This window comes from Drosophila rhopaloa, unplaced genomic scaffold (assembly GCF_018152115.1).
Source record: "Drosophila rhopaloa isolate 14029-0021.01 unplaced genomic scaffold, ASM1815211v1 contig_2, whole genome shotgun sequence".
NCBI lineage: Eukaryota > Metazoa > Arthropoda > Insecta > Diptera > Drosophilidae > Drosophila > Drosophila rhopaloa.
This window is the reverse complement of record NW_025335083.1, coordinates 3,060,639-3,080,581: the sequence shown is the minus strand read 5'-3', so window position 1 is coordinate 3,080,581 and position 19,943 is coordinate 3,060,639. Positions and strand designations below refer to the sequence as shown.

Genomic DNA, 19,943 nt, shown 5'->3' with positions numbered 1-19,943 from the left:
TTAAGATACAAGTAAAGACTTGTACTTATAGTTAGTCACAATTTGCCACTGATCAATTCCATACTGTTTACTGCATTTTAAATAAATAAATTAAATGTTATCGTTTTGTTTTTAAAAAATCGGCTTTGATTAATCGATTAATAAACGGTGTGTACTCTATGTGTTTAACAGGTAATAGATAGAGATCGATGGTTAAAGTGAGACCTAAATTACATTTAATTACATTTAAATACATGTTCGAATGGAATATTCCACAAAAGCCGACACAAAAAGCCAAAACCATGCCTTCCACCAGCTGACCTGGCAACACTGCCGGTCATTCCGCCAAAATAGCCCCCCACCCACAAATCCCAATCCCAAACCCTCACCCACACCCTCACCCCCACCCTCACCCACACCCTCACCCTCGGCATTCGCGCGTGACTAACGTAATCAGCTCACGTAACGCCTGAACGAGATGAGATGAAATCAGCATACACTCAGGACTGCGACTGCATAAATGTCGAATTTATACGAAAATGAAGAGGCCCGGGCTATTGGACCATCGGGCCAGCTGAGGGGCATCATTCACGGCCAGGTCCTGGCTTCGTCCTGGCCATCGGAGCAGTTTTGTAGATCTTTGACACGCGATAGGACCCCCTGGTTTGCCGGCATCGCAATGTTTTCATCGGTTAATTTGCAAACAAATGTTGGGCTAAATCTGGTTTCCATAAATCGAACAATGAGGAACATTTCGTTGTACAAAGAAAGCTAAAGTTAGGGTGGGTTCCTTTACTGGGCGATCATAAAATTCGATCTTTAACGAACTTAAACTTCACTACTCTTGTAGAAAAAGGATTTTTTTAAGTTCCCCCAAAGGATTTAGTTGGGTAATGAGAAACAGTCAATTCAATAAACAATAGTAAGTCTTGAAGACCGTCGAGAAATAAATTCAGTTTCTAAAATATTGGATCTCTTTAGTTGTAGCTAGCTGCAAATTTGGTTTAGCCCACTTTTTAGGTACTTTTAGTGGTAGTGGGGTTGGCTAATGTTCGAAGCTCTCGGATTTATACCTATTATTTGTAGAATAAAATACATATTGTGTTCGTCGAAAAGTAACAGGTAAAGTAACAGGTAAATTCACAAATTTCTGACCTTATCATGATCAGAATCAAAAGCCGAATCGAATTTATTCGTCTGTCCGTATGAACGTCAAAATGTTGTAACTATAAAAGCTATAGAGTTGGGACTGGAATGCAGACTTAAAATAGTACGTTTTTTCAGTTCGATTAACGTCCACAAATTGCTAAGTTCTGTAGAGACATGTTAGAAAATTTTGCGCAGTATATGTTGGTTTTCCAAGTCGAGCATTTATTAATGAAGTTATTAAGTAATTAAGTTTAAAATGAGTAATAACGTCAGTTTTATCAGAAAAATATTACCAACAGTCACAAATATTTTATTTGCCGCTTTAATATAATTGCAAGTTGCGTTCTTTCTTTTTTTTATATTCAATATAGTTTGTTCACAAATATATATATATTGCTCATTTTGGCGTACATATATTTAACTTCTTTCAGGGTGTTTTTAAAACAAAGGAGTTATCAGTATCTGAAAGTATTAAGCAGCACAAGGAATGAAACATATTATATAAATATGCCAACTGCATTAGAACCGTCATAAAAGTAAAGTCAATGGGGTCATTCAGTGGATTCCATTTAAATGTAAAACCCATCATTAGTAATGCGAGCAAGTGACCCCGAGCATAAAAAAGATAGAGAAAGGCCAACAAAAATCCAATGAGACCAGAGACCAGAGACCAAACATCACGCATAAGTTTCATTTTATTTTGATTTTTACGACTTGGCCACGGAGTGTGACAGTCTGCAGCAGTCCCACCTGGATCACTTGCTAAATAACCAGCGGACGTAGCAACAAACATCGTGGGTGGAAAAGCGAGGGCGGGAAAAGCTAAGGAAATAGTGGGACGAGGGGTCATGATGTGTCCATGAGAACTTAAGCAGGGAAAATGCCTATTTACGAGCGTGCATGCTGCCGGACACATGGTAATCATATATTTTGGTCATATCTGTGGACCATAAAACCAGTGTCCTTATGCGCCTGTCAATGAGTTGTTTCATGACATTTATTTCGCCTGTTCCATCCCTGTTTCGGGATGTTTTCCGAGCCCTGCGTGCAGATGGAAAATATTTTAGTGTCCATTTAATGTCCAATCTAAGATGAGCTCGTAACTTTTGATCGAATAAACGAGCTGGCGCCCAGGAGCACCCCATTCCCCGTCCGTTTTGGGTCATAGTTGATTTCGGGGGGAAAGGGAAGGGTTCCGTTTTCGAATTGGGCACGCAACCTGAGTCTTTAAGTCTCTGGGGAACGGGGCTCTAATTTTCCTACCACTGCCCGGCTCATCTGACAGATAAGAAGAAGTTATTGGCCAGGTATTTGCCATTTTATTAGAGGATTTCCACTCTCTTCATAAAGTCCTGATTGCCACAGTCGTTCCTTCGAGTCATAAATATTTAATTAAAATCAAAATTAGTTTTCCAAAGCCGAGAAGAACTTGAGGCCGACCCCGCGATTCTATCAATGTCAAGACTGAATGCAAAGCGGCCGCAAAGCACCTGGCTTGTTAAAAATTAAAATCGCACATGCTTCCAATCCGGATAACCATGGACGGCATCCCCAGCTATTTCCGCAGCTTTTGCGGTTTTCAGCGGCGATTTAAGCGTCGGGCACACGCAATCCACACCGCTTGCATAACTTTCGACCTCCCCCAAACACCGAACCCATAAAGTACATTTGCATGCGACGCCCAGGAGACCCTGTCCTCCAAGAGAAAGTGCTTTCCCCTTCCCTTTCCCTTTTCCCCCACCCCAGTGGCTCGTCGGATTTGGACTGTGACCAATTGAATCGAGCGAAACCACTTGCGAAAATCCGCTGATGTGATGACAGGATCTGTTGCCTGGGGAAAAGCAACAGCATTGCAAAACATTCCCATTTTGTTAAATTTTGAGCCACCTGAAAATATTTACAGCTATAAAAGTCTATTGTGCTTGAGCAAATATATACGATTTTAGATCTTCTAAAAGTGTTTTTTTAGCGTAAGTAATAAGATGTTTTCTATTCGGGACAAAAAAACCCTCAGGGTTATTTATATGGGAGCGTTTGTCTTTTTAGTTCTAGCGATCTATATAACACTTTTTGGTGAAGCAAACGGATGTAATTATTTTATGCAAACTGTTTTCAAATCGTAAGTGTCCAGTAGGCTTTTTTAATTTTACATTTTAGCGCCTATATCCTCTATATCCTCTATGCTCTTGCGGAAAATCGGACAACAGGTAAATCTACTTGTCTGTTAAATCCGATTTAGAATGAGTGACGGTGTTGTTGACTTATTCGGTCTTATGAGGAGAGGATATCGACAGAATGAAGAATATTTTAAATTATTTGTGTAACAAGCCAACTGATGGCCAAATGTTCTCAGGATTTTGGCTCATCTCAAGCGTAACATGCGGCGAATACGTAATCTGCAAGTGCAGATTTAATTCTCGGCGTAAAATAAGTTGAACAATGTTGCTTATTCGGTATTAACTGGTAATTTTTGGGAATGTTGTTAAACGATCTGCCCTATTATAAAGCTCATTGAATTCATTTAATATTTTTGATGAAATAACGTAGAAATATTCAAAGAAGTTATGCCACTAAAAATTTCTTGCAGAAAGCCTTTTTCCGATATCCGAATTCAGTGATTGAATGGCTAACTACGTAGATACCGGCTTTTTGAAAGTCCCACACACAATTTATCCATTAACTTATTATAGGCTCTAATTTTAAGAATTTATCTTTCAATCTTTCACGCACAGAAAGCAAAAAAATCATTAATTAAATGCCTAAATTATTATAGTTGTAGACCCTTTCTTTATTCTTACTATTTACTCAATTATACGAAACTCGGACGGCTCTTCAAATGCTTTAGTTTTGGGAAATTTTGTTTATGGTGTTGGGTATATTTTTAAAGGGTCCGATTAAATCTCAAAGCTCATTTATTTCAATATGCATTCCGAAATGTATATTAATTTCGAACCACCCAAAAAAACATTCAGTATTGGTTTCAAATAATAATATTAGAATTTTCGTTTCATATGAATTTAAAACAAAAGTTAGAAAACGAAAATAAAATTTAAACACAAGCCATAATTATTTTTAAGCTTATGCAGCAGTTTAATTTCCATTTTGGTTGTTCGTGAATCATCAGTCTCATTGGTTTCTGGATGATGATCTATGATCTAGAAACCAATAAGACTGATGATTCACGTACAACCAAAAACAAATGGAAATTTAACTGCTGCATAAGCTAAAAAATTAATTATGGCTTGTGTTTAAATTTTATTTATTTTATTTGTTTCGGTAACATCCACGATTTCTGGATTAGCCATCTGGTCAGGATCAGTTGCCTCGGTTGCCACTATTTCAGGTTCAGCAATTTCGGGATCGGTTGCCTCGGTATTATCCACTATTTCTGCATTTTCAGACTCGGAAGGCACTTCCTCTGATCTTTCATTACCATCAATTGGTGTACGTGGACCCTCAAGAACCACCATCTCGACATCTTCGACCACGGATTGCCTTGTAGGCTCTGGGTCGTCACCTTGATTTGCTTTCTGTAGCAAGGATTTGGAAACCTTAGTCTTCGATGATTTTTTCCCTTCAGTTTTCTTCGACTTTTTGACTTTTGGCTCAGAAGTGGCTTCATTTATTTCGGCCATAACCCGCCTCTTAAGCTCATTTTTGTGGGCGATTTTTGCCGATCTCCTCGGTCCGTTTGGCGGCTGTGGATTTTCATTAGGGGTGTTAGGAGCATGCTCCGATATCACGATTACAGGTCTCACCAAGTTTGAGTCACCTCCGGCCCCGGAATTCTGCTGCTAGTCGCGAGTTGACGAGTTTGAAGAAGCCGATGGCTTGTCTTTCGGTGAATTCGAATTCATTTAAAAAAACAGATTGTTCCTTTTTTTCAATTATGATGTTGAAAAAATATGTGATACTGTGTTCTTCGTCTTAGAATGTTTGGGGATGTGTGAGTATGTCCAGCCGAAGGAAAGCCTTACAAAAAACTGATAGACTACTTGATTTGATGTTACATACCATCCAACATTTAATATGAAATAATATATAAGTAGGCCGTAGCTAAGATCTATTCAAGACTTTCATTTTATAAAGCCTACTTGATTATAGATATTTTTAAACTTACAAAATATCAAACTTTTTACTATTTGCTCGCAAAGTACATAAAAATCAGAGAATTTTTTAATGAAAATGTCTGAGAATGCCACTTGATAGAAAATTTTATAACGAATTCAACAAGGTGTGACATTCCAAGATTCGACCACTATTTCCAAGGGTTTTAATTAAAAAACCGAAATATCGAGGTGATTTGTTCAGGATATAAACAAAATACTTTTCATAAGAGGTAACATCATGATTTTTTGTGAAAAATAAAAGTTTTATGAAAACACAGCATTCAATCAGATTTTGCTCTTCTTAATATTAAATTATTTCCAGTGGCGTCCTCTTGTTGCCTCTTGTTCCCTCGAATTATGTGAGCTGCGCAATCAGAGAAAAGTTTGAGTAAACAATATAAAAAACTTTTGATCATTACTAAATTCATAATCACAATTGTATTCAATAACAAGAAAGGAAAGCTAACTTCTGCCCTTGCAGAATATTCTGTAAATTATATTCTCAAAAATTATTCATATGATGCATTCTTAATACTCATAAAAAATCCCAACTTCCTAACTTTAAAACACCAAAGTTATGACATTTCCGATCGTTCAGTTATATGGCAGCTATAGGATATAGTCTGCCAATCCCGGCCGTTTCGACTTATGTACTGTGTGCAAAGGAAAGAAGGGTATGTGCAAATTTCAATTCGATATTTTTAAAACTGAGAGACTAGTTTGCGTAGAAACAGACAGACGGACAGACGGACATGGCTATATCAACTCAGGAGGTGATCCTGATCAAGAATATATATACTTTATAGGGTCGGAGATGTCTCCTTCACTGCGTTGCCCACTTTTGACCAAAATTATAATACCCTCTGCAAGGGTATTAAAATACCCTTTGCTAGAGTATAAAAATGTGCACCGATTGCAAAGGCGTTAACACTTTATATCAATCTTAACTCAGTCTTCTGCTGTTACATATATCTGCCCGAATAAAAAAACGGATTCCAAAAAGTATAGTAGCGTGTGGCATTCATTTCGGTTTTAATCGAGAGTTCTTTTGTTAATAACCGTTCTGATTTCGCTTTCCAAACACCCCACCAGTCTTGGTTATTCAAAGTTTACCGACCGTAGTATTTGCCGAACGTAATCCTTTCTATTAGAGTTTACTGAGTTGGTTTGTCATTTCCACAAAATTGACTTTGTCTCGCTTTCCACTCCATTCGAACCACATGCACATACTCTATCAGACCGAACCGATTTCAAAAAGTGATTAAATTTAACTGGGCAACGAGTTAAACTCGGAAATCAGGAATTATATGCAATGCGAAGGACAATTGCCAGTGGAGGACATAAAACAAAACAGTGACAAAGAGGCGGGGAGTGGAGAGGAGGCCGGAGAAGGCGGTGCCTGCGACAGGATGCGGAAAGAATGGGGCCATGGAAGTGGAAATGGAAATGGAACTGAAGCCCAGCAAGGACATGCGGCTGCTGACTGCGACTACTCAAAATCTGTGCGTCTGCACGCATTACAAACGAATTACGAGACTGGTTGGGCAATTGCAGTTCATTGTTATTTAATATGTCGCCCGGTCGATGGCGGGGGAGGGGGCGGAAGGAGCGCCAGGAGTCGAGGCGACAACGAGAACATGCCTGGGAAATTATACTTTATGCCGCCAGGACACTGGATTGCACGATTGCAGGATTGCGGGATTGCAGGATTGCAGGATACGGAGCCGAGCTGAGGCAGACGGCATAACACTGATTGCGATATAAACGATTGTCAACGTATCCAAGTGGATTATTACCTCATGCCAATTATCATATCAACGATACACAGGCCCAGGACCCGGCAAATGGCCAGGCACACACACACACTGGAACACACTCGAAAACGCAGGACAAGCCAGGACATGGCACATTGGCTGACAAGTGGCGGGCGGAAAAGGGCGAGCCACTGAGCCAACCAAGCCAGCCCAACCACCCACCACCCACCGCCCACACACTTGACGAGGCGTTGATGGTGTCGGCATCTGGCAGCTCGTCCCTCTGCCACTCCCACTGCCACTCCCCCTACTCCTCCTCCCCCTCCCCTTCATCATCGACAGTTCGGTCCTGGCCAAATTGCATGTACAATTTTAAATGGATTTTGATTGTTTATGACAATTCGACGAGCTGACTGGCCAGTCCGCTGCTGGCCACTGATAATACGGCATTTAAATGATGATGACCAGCTCCCACCTGGCATCCTGTTCCAATCCCCCATCCCCCCTCTCCCGTACCCCATCCTGTCCTGGTCTTTTAACCGCCCCCCAATTTGGCCTCCTGATGGAGCCACGCCAATGCAATTTGTGAAATTAAGCCCAAGTATTTGCATAGAGCATTTAAGTCATGGCATTTATACGGCAACGGATGTTCGAAACTGTGTGGCTTCAGTTTTTTTATGTTTACTTCTAAATGAAAGCAATTAACAATTGTAAAGGAAATTTGAAGACTATGTTTTGCAATAACTCTACCGATTCAGTCGGAAGAGATTTTCGCTCCATCTCTGATGATAAAAATTCAAATACAAAAGAGTATATGATCTATATTAGAATTTTGTAAGGTCTCGATTTGATTTTGAAATCGAAATAAGTAAATTGATGTTTTGAAAAATTTAATTCGTAATCAGGTTGACCTTTAAGAGATTGAATAAATACTTTTCCCATCAAAAGAGTAATATATATATAATATAAGCGACTTAAACAGCGATTTTCATATAAAAGGTTAACAAGATTTAAAATGTTAATAAGATTTAAAAGGTTAACAAGACGTATGAAAAAAAGTTGAACTTACGTATAGAGAATGGTTTTAAAAACTACAGATATACTGAAACATCGGGCTTAAATCAGCAGAGATGTCAAAAAAACTGCCATAATAATTCACACGTATATTTTGTTGCTATAGATAGTACAAATTTTAGTTTAATAAAATGAACGATTTAAATCAACATCAAATGATAAAGGAGACCGACTTTTTACTCGCAACCACACTCTAGATAACTTTTCCCATTTACCCATCGCTGAACTCTCTTGCAATCGATGATGTCTACTTACTCGATTGTTTGGCGTTTAACTGTTCGATACCTTTTAATGGCATCGAATTAATAATTAGGGCTATTCATTAAATAAATTTGAAATACAAAAGATCTTTAGGTCTTGGACTCTTCTGATATACCTGACTTACCTATTGGGTTATCAATTTAATCTAACTTTACCAATCCTACATAGATCTTCTGTACTGTTTCAGCATTAAATGGCCAAGGTCCCATTTAGCTAAAAAAAATAGATACCGAAAATTCTTTAACTTTCTAAAATGGTCAAAAAGATGGTTCAGAATATCACTACCCAATGAGTTAGATGAGACCTCAATTATAAAACTATGTGGCAGTGGTTTCTTTGTTGTCAACTGAAAAAACATTGACAAAGCTTAAAAAAATGATACACCAAAAATAAAGCAATATACTTGTATGCCCTACCTATTATCCAGGCTTTGTGTATTCAATCAAATAAGATCGCGTTAGAAATGAATAAAATTGTGTGGATAGGAAGCCTGAATAAGTCGCTTGGCTATGGCAGCAAGAAGGAGGCACCTCTTTTGAGACCAGGCGAAAGGGTGTGGCTCAATGCAACTAGGCAAAAAGGACAAAAACCCGTGAAGGACTCAGCACCAGCACCAAAGTTGAGGAGGAGCAAGAAGTTCTACGGATACAGCATTGTGCTGGGCAGTCTCTTCAGCACCATTCTGTGGGCTGTTTACGAGCTGGGCAAACCCGAGGTGGATCATCGCGGTCCAATCGAGGACGAGTTCAGCCAGCTGCCCTGGTTCCGTCAGTACTTGACGAGGATGTGGCACTCGCTGCAGTACTACCAGAAAATGATGGAGGAACCGCAGATGGTGAAGTTGCTGCCCGACGTGCTGCCACCTCCCTACATACAACCGCCCTACTCACTCGTCCTGGAGATCAAGGATGTGCTGGTGCATCCGGACTGGACCTACCAGACGGGCTGGCGGTTTAAGAAGCGTCCCGGTGTCGACTACTTCCTGCAGCAGTGCAGTCGGAACTTCGAGATCGTGATCTACACCTCGGAGCAGGGGATGACCGCCTTTCCGCTCCTGGACGCCCTCGATCCCTACGGCTACATCAGCTATCGGCTGGTGAGGGGAGCCACTGAGCTGGTGGAGGGGCAGCACATCAAGAACCTGGACTACCTCAATCGGGATCTCAGCCGTGTCATTGTGGTGGACTGTGACCCGAACACCACGCCACTGCATCCCGAAAATGGCCTGGTGATGACCAAGTGGCTGGGCAACGACGACGACGTCCAGCTCTTCGACCTCACCGCCTTCCTGCAGTTGGTGGCCGAGCACCAGGTGACCGATGTGCGGGAGGTGCTGCGCTACTACCGCCAGTTCGAGGACCCCATCGAGCAGTTCAAGGACAACCAGCGCCGCCTGCAGGAGCAGAACCAGGAGAACACCCACGTGTCCGCCTCCGGGGAACGCCAGTGGAACCTCACTCTCATGGGGCGCTCCTTGCGGGGCTCCTAGCTCTGGATTGATTGCGTATAGCCAAGGCATCTTACTAGTTCAAAAACTCAACCTATATTGCAGGTGCACTGTTAACTTCAAAGTAAATTAATAACCAAATTCAAGTTTAAAATGCCTACATATATTTTGGATCTAATTGTAGGGAAAGGTCACACGAAAGGGGGTTCTTAAGGTTTTTGCAAAAAGGGGCCACTAAAAAAATATGAACTTTTTTCCTTAGCATTTTTTAAAGGATAGCTTTGCTGACAGGGATATTATATTAACTTATATTTATATTAAAAAGCGGAAATCGGTAAACGCTGTTTTATAAATCTAATTCATCGACCGATTTATTTCTCATGTGTCAGACGTACATATATGGACATGTAAAGTGCATTTAATTAAAAACACTACAAAATCTGATAAACTAATTACTATCGAATGATGTGGCCGTCATTTAGCCATGGTTTTCATAAAGCAGCCAACCGGTGGAGCAAACCATATTAGACAACGATGGCACACACGGATGGTCAGAAGATCCCGCGGCAGCTGCACATTCCACCGTTTCCGAGGACACTTTGCGATGCAAAAAGGCGAAAATTTATGCGCATCGCAGCGAACTTGGTGGAGGGGCAGGGGGCATAGAGGCAGGGGGTCCTAGGAGTCAGATGGACATCCGGGGGTGAGTGGAGCACCACTTTCGTGCTTGACCTCACTCACAGCGGCCTGCTTAGCCTCTTGACCACCGCTAACTTGGCCGGGATGGGATGTAGATGGGATGTGGATGTGGATGTGGGCTTGTATCCGCCGGGAGCAGCGTGTGTGGGCGCCTCTTCGGTGGCCAATGGAAAATGGCCACTGGCCACTGGCGGTGCGTTGCCTTTTCAGGGTATCTCGCCACCAGCACTTGCAATGAAAGCATTTCCGCATCCGGTGGCGGGGCTTCCGAGGTCCCAGCGGCAAAGCCAAGCCAAGGAGCAGCATGGAGTCCACTTTAATTTTTGTTTTGTTTATAATTTACGCGACACAACATCAATTAAGTGCTTGGCCGGAAAAGCGCATACCTGCAGCTGAAAAAAGCAGTCATAAATTCTCGCCCTAAAGTGTTGGCGAGTGTCGGTGGGGTTCCCATCCCGTGCAGTACTGTACTTCCGCCGTCCCGCTCCCCGGAGATTCCGAAAAGGGCCCAATGGGATGGGTGGGGGGAGGGGGTGCGGGGTGTGGGGCTGGTAGACCAGCTGCAGTGTGCTGGAGCATAAATAGCCAACGCCATTTCGGTATGCGCACTTTTTATGTATCACACAAATCATTTTATTGAATACACACTGTATGCAGAGGTTGCAACTTATTTAAGCTCGCCGAATAGTTCAGAGCGGAGTGGTAATATCAGAAGAATAGTAGTATCAAAATGTTGGACAAGGAACAGAGTTCGAAAAACATCCCTCTAAAGCAGAAAACTTTCGAAGTCAAAAAAACTTATCGAGGCTTTATGAGAAATAAACAAGCAGTGCTTAATATTATTTGCTGATAAATATCAAATCTTTATTATACTGCTTCTTCATCAAAAATTTCCCTAAAAAGAGAGGAAAACCATTTTATTGCAATAAAGAACATTATGTCTTCGTTTTATAAATCTTACTTATAGAGGAAATTTATTAATTAATCTTAAACCGAAGTTGTAATACCTGTGCAGTCATACCGAAAATAAATGACTGCCATATCATAGTCAATGCAAGGAATGAATTTTAGATCATAGAAATCCATAATATTTGGCCAAACTCAATTAGATATATACACATAACCCGATTATTCCAATGGCAGGCAACAGGATATATACATCCGAACGGTGCTTTTTAACTTGATCAGCTTACACTTTTAAAAAGACGATAGCGAAAGTTTTAAGTATCTTGCTTTTAAACTGAGCTTGCTTACGGCATAGAAACTGAAGGACAGAGGATCATGGCTATACCAACATAACAATTAGAGATTCTAATCAGAATATAAATACTTTCCTTTATAGATTTGAAAATGTCTCCTTCACTGCGTTACAAACTTTTGACGAAAATTATAATGCTCTCTGCAAGGGTATAAAATTATAATTATTAAACAATGTTCCAAACTATGTGTATATTAAGTCCTAAACAAGAAAGGAAAGCTAACTTCGGGCGGAGCCGAAGTTGAAATACCCTTGCAGAATATTCTGTAAATTATATTCTCCAAAATTATTTATATGATGCATTCTTAACACTCATAAAAATCCCAACTTCCTAACTTTAAAAACACCAAAGTTATGGCATTTCCAATCGTTCAGTTATATGGCAGCTATAGAATATAGTCGGCCGATCCTTATGAAATTTGGTATGTCGGATTGATTGGCCAAAAATAAAACCCATAGAAAATTCCAACTTCCTAACTTTAGAAACACCAAGGTTATGGGATTTCCGATCAATCAGTTATATGGCGGCTATAGGATATAGCCGGCCGATCCTTATGAAATTTGGTAGGCCGGATTAAGTGGCCAAATATAAAAGCCATAGAAAATCCCAACTTTCTATCTTTACAAACACCAAAGTTATGGCATTTCCGATCAATCAGTTATATGGCAGCTATAGGATATAGTCGGCCGATCCTTATGAAATTTGGTAGGTCGGATTGATTGGCCAAATATAAAACTCATAGAAAATCCCAACTTTCTAACTTTACAAACAACAAAGTTATGGCATTTCCGATCAATCAGTTATATGGCAGCTATAGGATATAGTCGGCCGATCCCGGCCGTTCCGACTTATATACTGCGTGCAAAGGAAAGAAGGGTGTGTGCAAAGTTTCAATTCGATATCTTTAAAACTGAGAGACTAGTTCGCGTAGAAACAGACAGACGGACAGACAGACGGACAGACGGACAGACGGACAGACGGACAGACGGACAGACGGACATGGCTATATCAACTCAGGAGGTGATCCTGATCAAGAATATATATACTTTATAGGGTCGGAGATGTCTCCTTCACTGCGTTGCACACTTTTGACCAAAATTATAATACCCTCTGCAAGGGTATAAAAAAATCAGCTTTCGTTTACCAGTAATAGAAACTCGAAGTAAATAATTTTGAATATTTCTGAGATTCTAATATATTATATAGCTTTCTTAACCTTTGTGTGAAAACGATTTTCAATTTTCAAGCCATCGAGCGGTAAAAAGTGTCTGCAGCACATCCACACAGGCGCATAGACGACGATGCCTAATTGGAATTAACACAAACAATTTATGGTCCAAGTTGGTGTGATTTGTTGGAGTGACATTACGATGCGGTAAAAGAGCGATGGCGAGGGACGAGTTCGGGAGGGTTGGAGAACGGAAAGTGCCGTTAACTGAACGAAGTCAAGTCAACTGAACGAGGACAAGATGGAAAGGTTCTCGGCAAATTTCCCGGAGAGTGTGTGTGTTTTATCGGGGTTCGGGTGTCTGATGGCACTTGCAGACGCAATTTGTTACAACAAAAGAGGTCCAAAGAGTCATTAAACGGCAGTATAAACAAAACTCCAAAGGGATCCTTTCAGGGCAGGGGCTCTAAACATACGAAAATGTCAACAGCTGTGAAAATTAGAACTCACTTAAAGTTAATTTAGATATCCTTAAAATAAATCTGGTATTGAGATATGCCACTAATGATGAAATCGAAGAAACAACATTTGAAATATTTATTATGTACACTATTATCTGGTGAACATATCTATCTGGTGAACATATTTCGTACTATACGTATACTTAAGCTAATATAAACGTTTTTAGAACAAACACTTCTACTTTTATTAAAAATTAAAAAAAAACGGTCCTTTAATTTGATTTATCACTGCCGTATTTAACGCTTCCTTATCAATTCAATTATCACATAGTGCAGTGCCATTAAATTAATAAAAATTATTTCCACTACGGACAAAATGTATTTATTAGCCCTCAATTTTCCCCTCACTCTTCTGTCGCCTTCGCCGGAGTCGACATTCAAATAATGAAACGAATGTTTTGCTGCACTCATCCATTTATTCACGCACCATAAACTAGGGACAAATTTATTTCAAGGGACATTCGAACGTGCAATAGTAAAAATAATAAAATTAATGGGGGCACAAAAAGGCAACGGCAGCCAACAAGTGAGATCGACTTTTATTCCGATTCGAGACGGAGGTTCCCCTTCAAACAGGTACCAGAACCGTTTGCGAATTATATATACATTCCATTTCAAAATGGTTCACATTGGTGGAGTGGGGAAGGGGGGCTTGGGATGAGTGGGGTGGTGGTGTGCGGACCGCGACCAAAATAATTTTAGCCATTTGCCAGATTTTAAATGCAGCTGGCCCTGCATAGATTTTGGCATTGCCAATGCATTGTAATTTACGCGACAATTGCAATAAACATTAGTTCATTTGTTACGCAATGTTCTGCACCCAAGCACCCACTGAAATGGCTCCCTTTTGGCCCCACCAAAACCAGCCACGTTGTTTGTGGGTTTGCGGCTGGCACATTAAATTAATTACTCATGTTATTATTTTGGCCGAAATGAAGTACGCAACAATTTATAATCGCGACTACACGAGATTAGAAGTACCTGCGGTGTCTGCGCCTCCCCCTCCACTAACCATGCCACGCCCCCTTTGGGCTGAAACCATTTTGCTTTATTAGTCAAAATGCAGGCAAAATGTATTTCCAAATCAAAATTCTACAATTTTCCGCGAATGCGTCTGTTTGTAATTAACGCTAATTTATGATCAACTAATTTTCGAAATGCAGCCCAAAAATAGAGTTTTCTGGGGTTTTAAAACGGACCACTTCCACAGAATGTTTTACATAATACTTTATGGGATGCAATAAATACTTTTAGTATGAATGCTATAGTTGTGTTTTTATTTTTTAAGTTATTATTATAAACTGTAGTTCTTAAGATTAATTAGTTTTGATTTGAATAGAAGAAAAGTATTCGAAAGCTACTTTTGTCGGAACAGATTTTTAAGGCACCTTATGAACTTTTATTATAGTATACACTATAAAACTCAAACTTATACGACTTTGCCTGTCCACTTACCACTTAAAATATATGGATCTTCCAAATAAGCCAGATTAGTCCACAAATGACCCGAGAAAGCCAGCAACTGCATTACATTTAATCCGGGAGGCAGCTAAATTTGGCTCAAAATTTATGGCAATTGCTCAAGCAAAAGCATTAATTCCATTTAAATGGCCGCCTTATGAATCAACAGGCGGTTGGAACAAGCAACACAATCACATCCTAATGCATCCGCCAATGCAACGTGCCCCCCGCCCACCCCCCAACCTGCCCCAAAATGTGGCCACTGGGGAAGGATGGCCGACCACCCGGATGTGTGGCATGCCCCAGCACCCAAGCTGCCCCTTTTCGGCCTAATGTATGATTATGTTCGAAACACAAAGCATACGCCAAGGAGATCCTGGGATTGGTCAACGAGGCGTTGCACCACCGCCCCATTTATTTGCATCCCAAAATTTGCACATGTTCAAATCGAGATTTACGATGCCGAGTGACATCATTAATCAAGCGCCTGATTGGTGATCCTGTTCCTGTTAATTAATACAATAATGGATTGCGTGCGGAGACTTTTGGCCAGGGAGCCGAAGACGAAGGCCATCGACGATTTACGGCCCGGAAGAAGCCGCAAGGATTAGCTAGAAGCTACTAGGAACAGGGAACAGGGTAAAAAAGCTGGCCTTTTCCCCTGAATGCAACATTGATTTTAAATTTACAACTGTGGTGGCAAAGGTTGCTGCAACATAACCATATGTTGCACTGATTTATCATTGGTGTGCCAGCCAAAATGGAAATCTTTGGCAGCTGCTACTAGGCCTGGCCACTGGATAAATGTTAGCCCAAGCTCTAAGGACAACCTTGATGAGCCGAGGGCCACTCATCCTCCACTCCCACACAAGTTTCAATTAACAATTTTACCCCTAATTTAGCCAAAAGCCACGCAAAAATCAGGTAAAATCAGCAGGAAGGCTGGTGGGTTGTGGATTGTGGGTTAGACTAACAAACTAAATTACAATTTGGTTGGACCAACATGCCCCACACTCTTGATTTGGGCCATGCCCGAGCATCAATTATGATTATCGTCACGTTTTATGAGACGTTCTCTCGACAACTTTATGACTTGGGCCACGCTTGTCAAGCGCCCGAAAGTATGCACTCGTATAATGAATATTGACAAAGGATACAAGGATACAAGGATACTGCTGCGGCTGGAGGATTCGGTGGATGTGGATGTGGGTGTGGCTGCGGATGTGGATGTGCTGCCTCCTTCCGGCGACTGGAAGTTGGTTAGCCTAGCAGGTAACATTTGTTTGCTGTCCTCATTTATTCATTAGTCGAGTCTTTTGGTGAAGGAAGAGAGTCAAAGGGAGCAGGTGAAATGAACGTTTTACCAGAAATCAATTTTAGATCTTAAGAAAAAATTATTGCTGTTAGAAATTTTATTGAAAAGATATTTAGAGATCATCGCTGCCACAGATGAAATAATTTTATTAATTCAATTTAACAAAAAATAGGATCGTTCTGCTAAAAGCAGGGTCTGCTAGATACCAAAAATCGCTTTTTCGATTTTCGAAATTGTTAAGGTGACAACTTTTTATTAGACGAGCTTAAGACGCTTTGGCAGAAATCTAAGATATTGTTTTTCTATGGTTCTTGTAATATTTTATTAAACTTGCCAGAGGGGTTCTTAGAATGTAGAGAGACATCAAAGAGACGGCAAGCTATTATTTCATAAAATAAAAACTTTAATTTCGACAAAAAAGAAATAAAGTCATTGTATGAAGAAAGTTTATAAAGTATATATATTCTTGATCAGCATCACCAGGAGAGCCATGTCCGTCTGACCAATTCTAGCCAAACTAGTCCCTCAGTTTTAATGCTATCTGCTTGAAACTTTCCCAGAAGTTGTATTTCTATTTCAGGTAGTATATAAGTCGGAACGAGCCGGATCGGGCGACTATATAATAAAGCTCCCAAAGGAACAATCGGAATAAAAAATTCAAAAAAAATATGACTTTGTTGTTTTTTTTTAATTTTTTTATTGTTCTTTGGGATTTGGTAATATTTAAATATTATGGAATTACGTTTTTTTTCAAATGCAGCGCAAAATCGACAAAACTTCATCGTTTTTAGTAATATAGGCATAGAAATCGAAATGTAGTCGATTTGTGATAACTACAACGGTATGTATATAAAATTCGGCTTTTTCCTTTTGTTTCCTTTGTTTCCTTTCTTGTTCTCATTAAAAATCAGTACGATTTAAGTAATTTTTTTTCTGTGCATTAAAAATTTTGTGGTGTAATTTTGATACGGTACAGTGTCAAACTAACTCTCAATTGAATCTAAAAATAAGTTAATGTGTATTTCCACATTGACACGCATATATCGTATTGATAATATCAAAAATATCAATTTTTCACTACCATAGGTGTCAATTTGTTGATCTTCTTTCTAAAAGCTTTTGGGAATGTAAAAGGTAAATCTTGTAAAGCTATCTAAAACTATACAGCACATATTATATATATTTTGAATCTATCTGATAGATTTATTTCCAAAAATCGCTTTCTTTTTTTACTGCATATTTGTAGTCACTTTTATAAATAATTGCAAGAGCCATGTGATTTCTCCATATAAATGATTATTATACCCGTTACTCGTAGAGTAAGAGGGTACATTGTATTCGTGCAAAAGTATGTAACAGCTAGAAGGAAGCGTTTCCGACCCTATAAAGTATATATATTCTTGATCAGGGTCACTAGGCGAGTCGATCTAGCCATGTCCGTCTGTCCGTCTGTCTGTCCGTCTGTCTGTCTGTCCGTCCGTATGAACGCTGAGATCTCGGAAACTATAAAAGCTAGAAGATTGGCATTTTGCATGCAGATTCTAAGAGTTCCTACGCAGCGCAAGTTTGTTTCAAAAAGGTGCCACGCCCCCTTTAACGCCCACAATCGCTTATATACGATTTTAAAAATTTTAATATTTCGGAAAAGTAAAAATGCAGTTTTATTGTGTTTATCAATACCTATCGAAATGTAGAAGAAATTTTTCAAATCGGACCATTCGTTAAAAAGTTATGCGTGATCAAAGTTTCTATCTCCATCTCCCTCGCACTCCCTTTACCTGAGTAACGGGTATCTGATAGTCGGGGCACCCGACTATAGCGTTCTCTCTTGTTATACCCTTGCAGAGGGTATTATAATTTTGGTCAAAAGTGTGCAACGCAGTGAAGGAGACATCTCCGAGCCTATAAAGTATATATATTCTTGATCAGGATCACCTCCTGAGTTGATATAGCCATGTCCGTCTGTCCGTCTGTCCGTCTGTCCGTCTGTCTGTTTCTACGCAAACTAGTCTCTCAGTTTTAAAGCTATCGGATTGAAACTTTGCACACACCCTTCTTTCCTTTGCACGCAGTATATAAGTCGGAACGGCCGGGATCGGCCGACTATATCCTATAGCTGCCATATAACTGATTGATCGGAAATGCCATAACTTTCGTGTTTGTAAAGTTAGGAAGTTGGGATTTTCTATGGGTTTTATATTTGGCCAATCAATCCGACCTACCAAATTTCATAAGGATCGGCCGACTATATCCTATAGCTGCCATATAACTGATTGATCGGAAATGCCATAACTTTGGTGTTTGTAAAGTTAGAAAGTTGGGATTTTCTATGGGTTTTATATTTGGCCAATCAATCCGACCTACCAAATTTCATAAGGATCGGCCGACTATATCCTATAGCTGCCATATAACTGATTGATCGGAAATGCCATAACTTTGGTGTTTGTAAAGTTAGAAAGTTGGGATTTTCTATGGGTTTTATATTTGGCCAATCAATCCGACCCACCAAATTTCATAAGGATCGGCCGACTATATCCTATAGCTGCCATATAACTGATTGATCGGAAATGCCATAACTTTGGTGTTTGTAAAGTTAGGAAGTTGGGATTTTCTATGGATTTTATTTTTGGCCAATCAATCCGACCTACCAAATTTCATAAGGATCGGCCGACTATATCCTATAGCTGCCATATAACTGATTGATCGGAAATGCCATAACTTTGGTGTTTGTAAAGTTAGGAAGTTGGGATTTTCTATGGATTTTATTTTTGGCCAATCAATCCGACCTATCAAATTTCATAAGGATCGGCCGACTATATCCTATAGCTGCCATATAACTGAACGATTGGAAATGCCATAACTTTGTTGTTGTTAAAGTTAGGAAGTTGGGATTATCTATGGGTTTTATTTTTGGCCAATCAATCCGACCTGCCAAATTTCATAAGGATCGGCCGACTATATCCTATAGCTGCAATATAACTGAACGATTGGAAATGACATAACTTTGGTGTTTTTATACCCTTGCAGAGGGTATTATAATTTTGGTCCAAAGTGTGCAACGCAGTGAAGGAGACATCTCCGACCCTATAAAGTATATATATTCTTGATCAGGATCACCTCCTGAGTTGATATAGCCATGTCCGTCTGTCCGTCTGTCTGTTTCTACGCAAACTAGTCTCTCAGTTTTAAAGCTATCGGATTGAAACTTTGCACACACCCTTCTTTCCTTTGCACGCAGTATATAAGTCGGAACGGCCGGGATCGGCCGACTATATCCTATAGCTGCCATATAACTGATTGATCGGAAATGCCATAACTTTCGTGTTTGTAAAGTTAGGAAGTTGGGATTTTCTATGGATTTTATTTTTGGCCAATCAATCCGACCTACCAAATTTCATAAGGATCGGCCGACTATATCCTATAGCTGCCATATAACTGATTGATCGGAAATGCCATAACTTTGGTGTTTGTAAAGTTAGGAAGTTGGGATTTTCTATGGATTTTATTTTTGGCCAATCAATCCGACCTATCAAATTTCATAAGGATCGGCCGACTATATCCTATAGCTGCCATATAACTGAACGATTGGAAATGCCATAACTTTGTTGTTGTTAAAGTTAGGAAGTTGGGATTTTCTATGGATTTTATTTTTGGCCAATCAATCCGACCTACCAAATTTCATAAGGATCGGCCGACTATATCCTATAGCTGCCATATAACTGATTGATCGGAAATGCCATAACTTTG

The 19,943-nt window shown here is 40.0% G+C and overlaps 2 protein-coding genes across 2 annotated transcripts; one reads left to right on the top strand and one right to left on the bottom strand.

Moving 5' to 3' along the window:
* Positions 1-4,274: 4,274 nt before the first annotated feature.
* On the bottom strand, positions 4,275-5,080 carry LOC108047276 (titin-like). The gene is made up of 2 exons (XM_017127384.2): positions 4,887-5,080; positions 4,275-4,826 (listed from the first exon to the last, which is right to left on the bottom strand). The coding sequence occupies exon 2, from the start codon at positions 4,761-4,763 to the stop codon at positions 4,377-4,379; it is 387 nt and encodes a 128-aa protein (XP_016982873.1). The 5' UTR covers positions 4,764-4,826; positions 4,887-5,080; the 3' UTR covers positions 4,275-4,376.
* Positions 5,081-8,756: 3,676 nt separating this feature from the next.
* Positions 8,757-9,927, top strand: LOC108047266 (mitochondrial import inner membrane translocase subunit TIM50-A). The gene has a single exon (XM_017127375.1). It carries the CDS (start codon positions 8,790-8,792, stop codon positions 9,813-9,815), a length of 1,026 nt encoding a protein of 341 aa, XP_016982864.1. The 5' UTR covers positions 8,757-8,789; the 3' UTR covers positions 9,816-9,927.
* Positions 9,928-19,943: the final 10,016 nt, after the last annotated feature.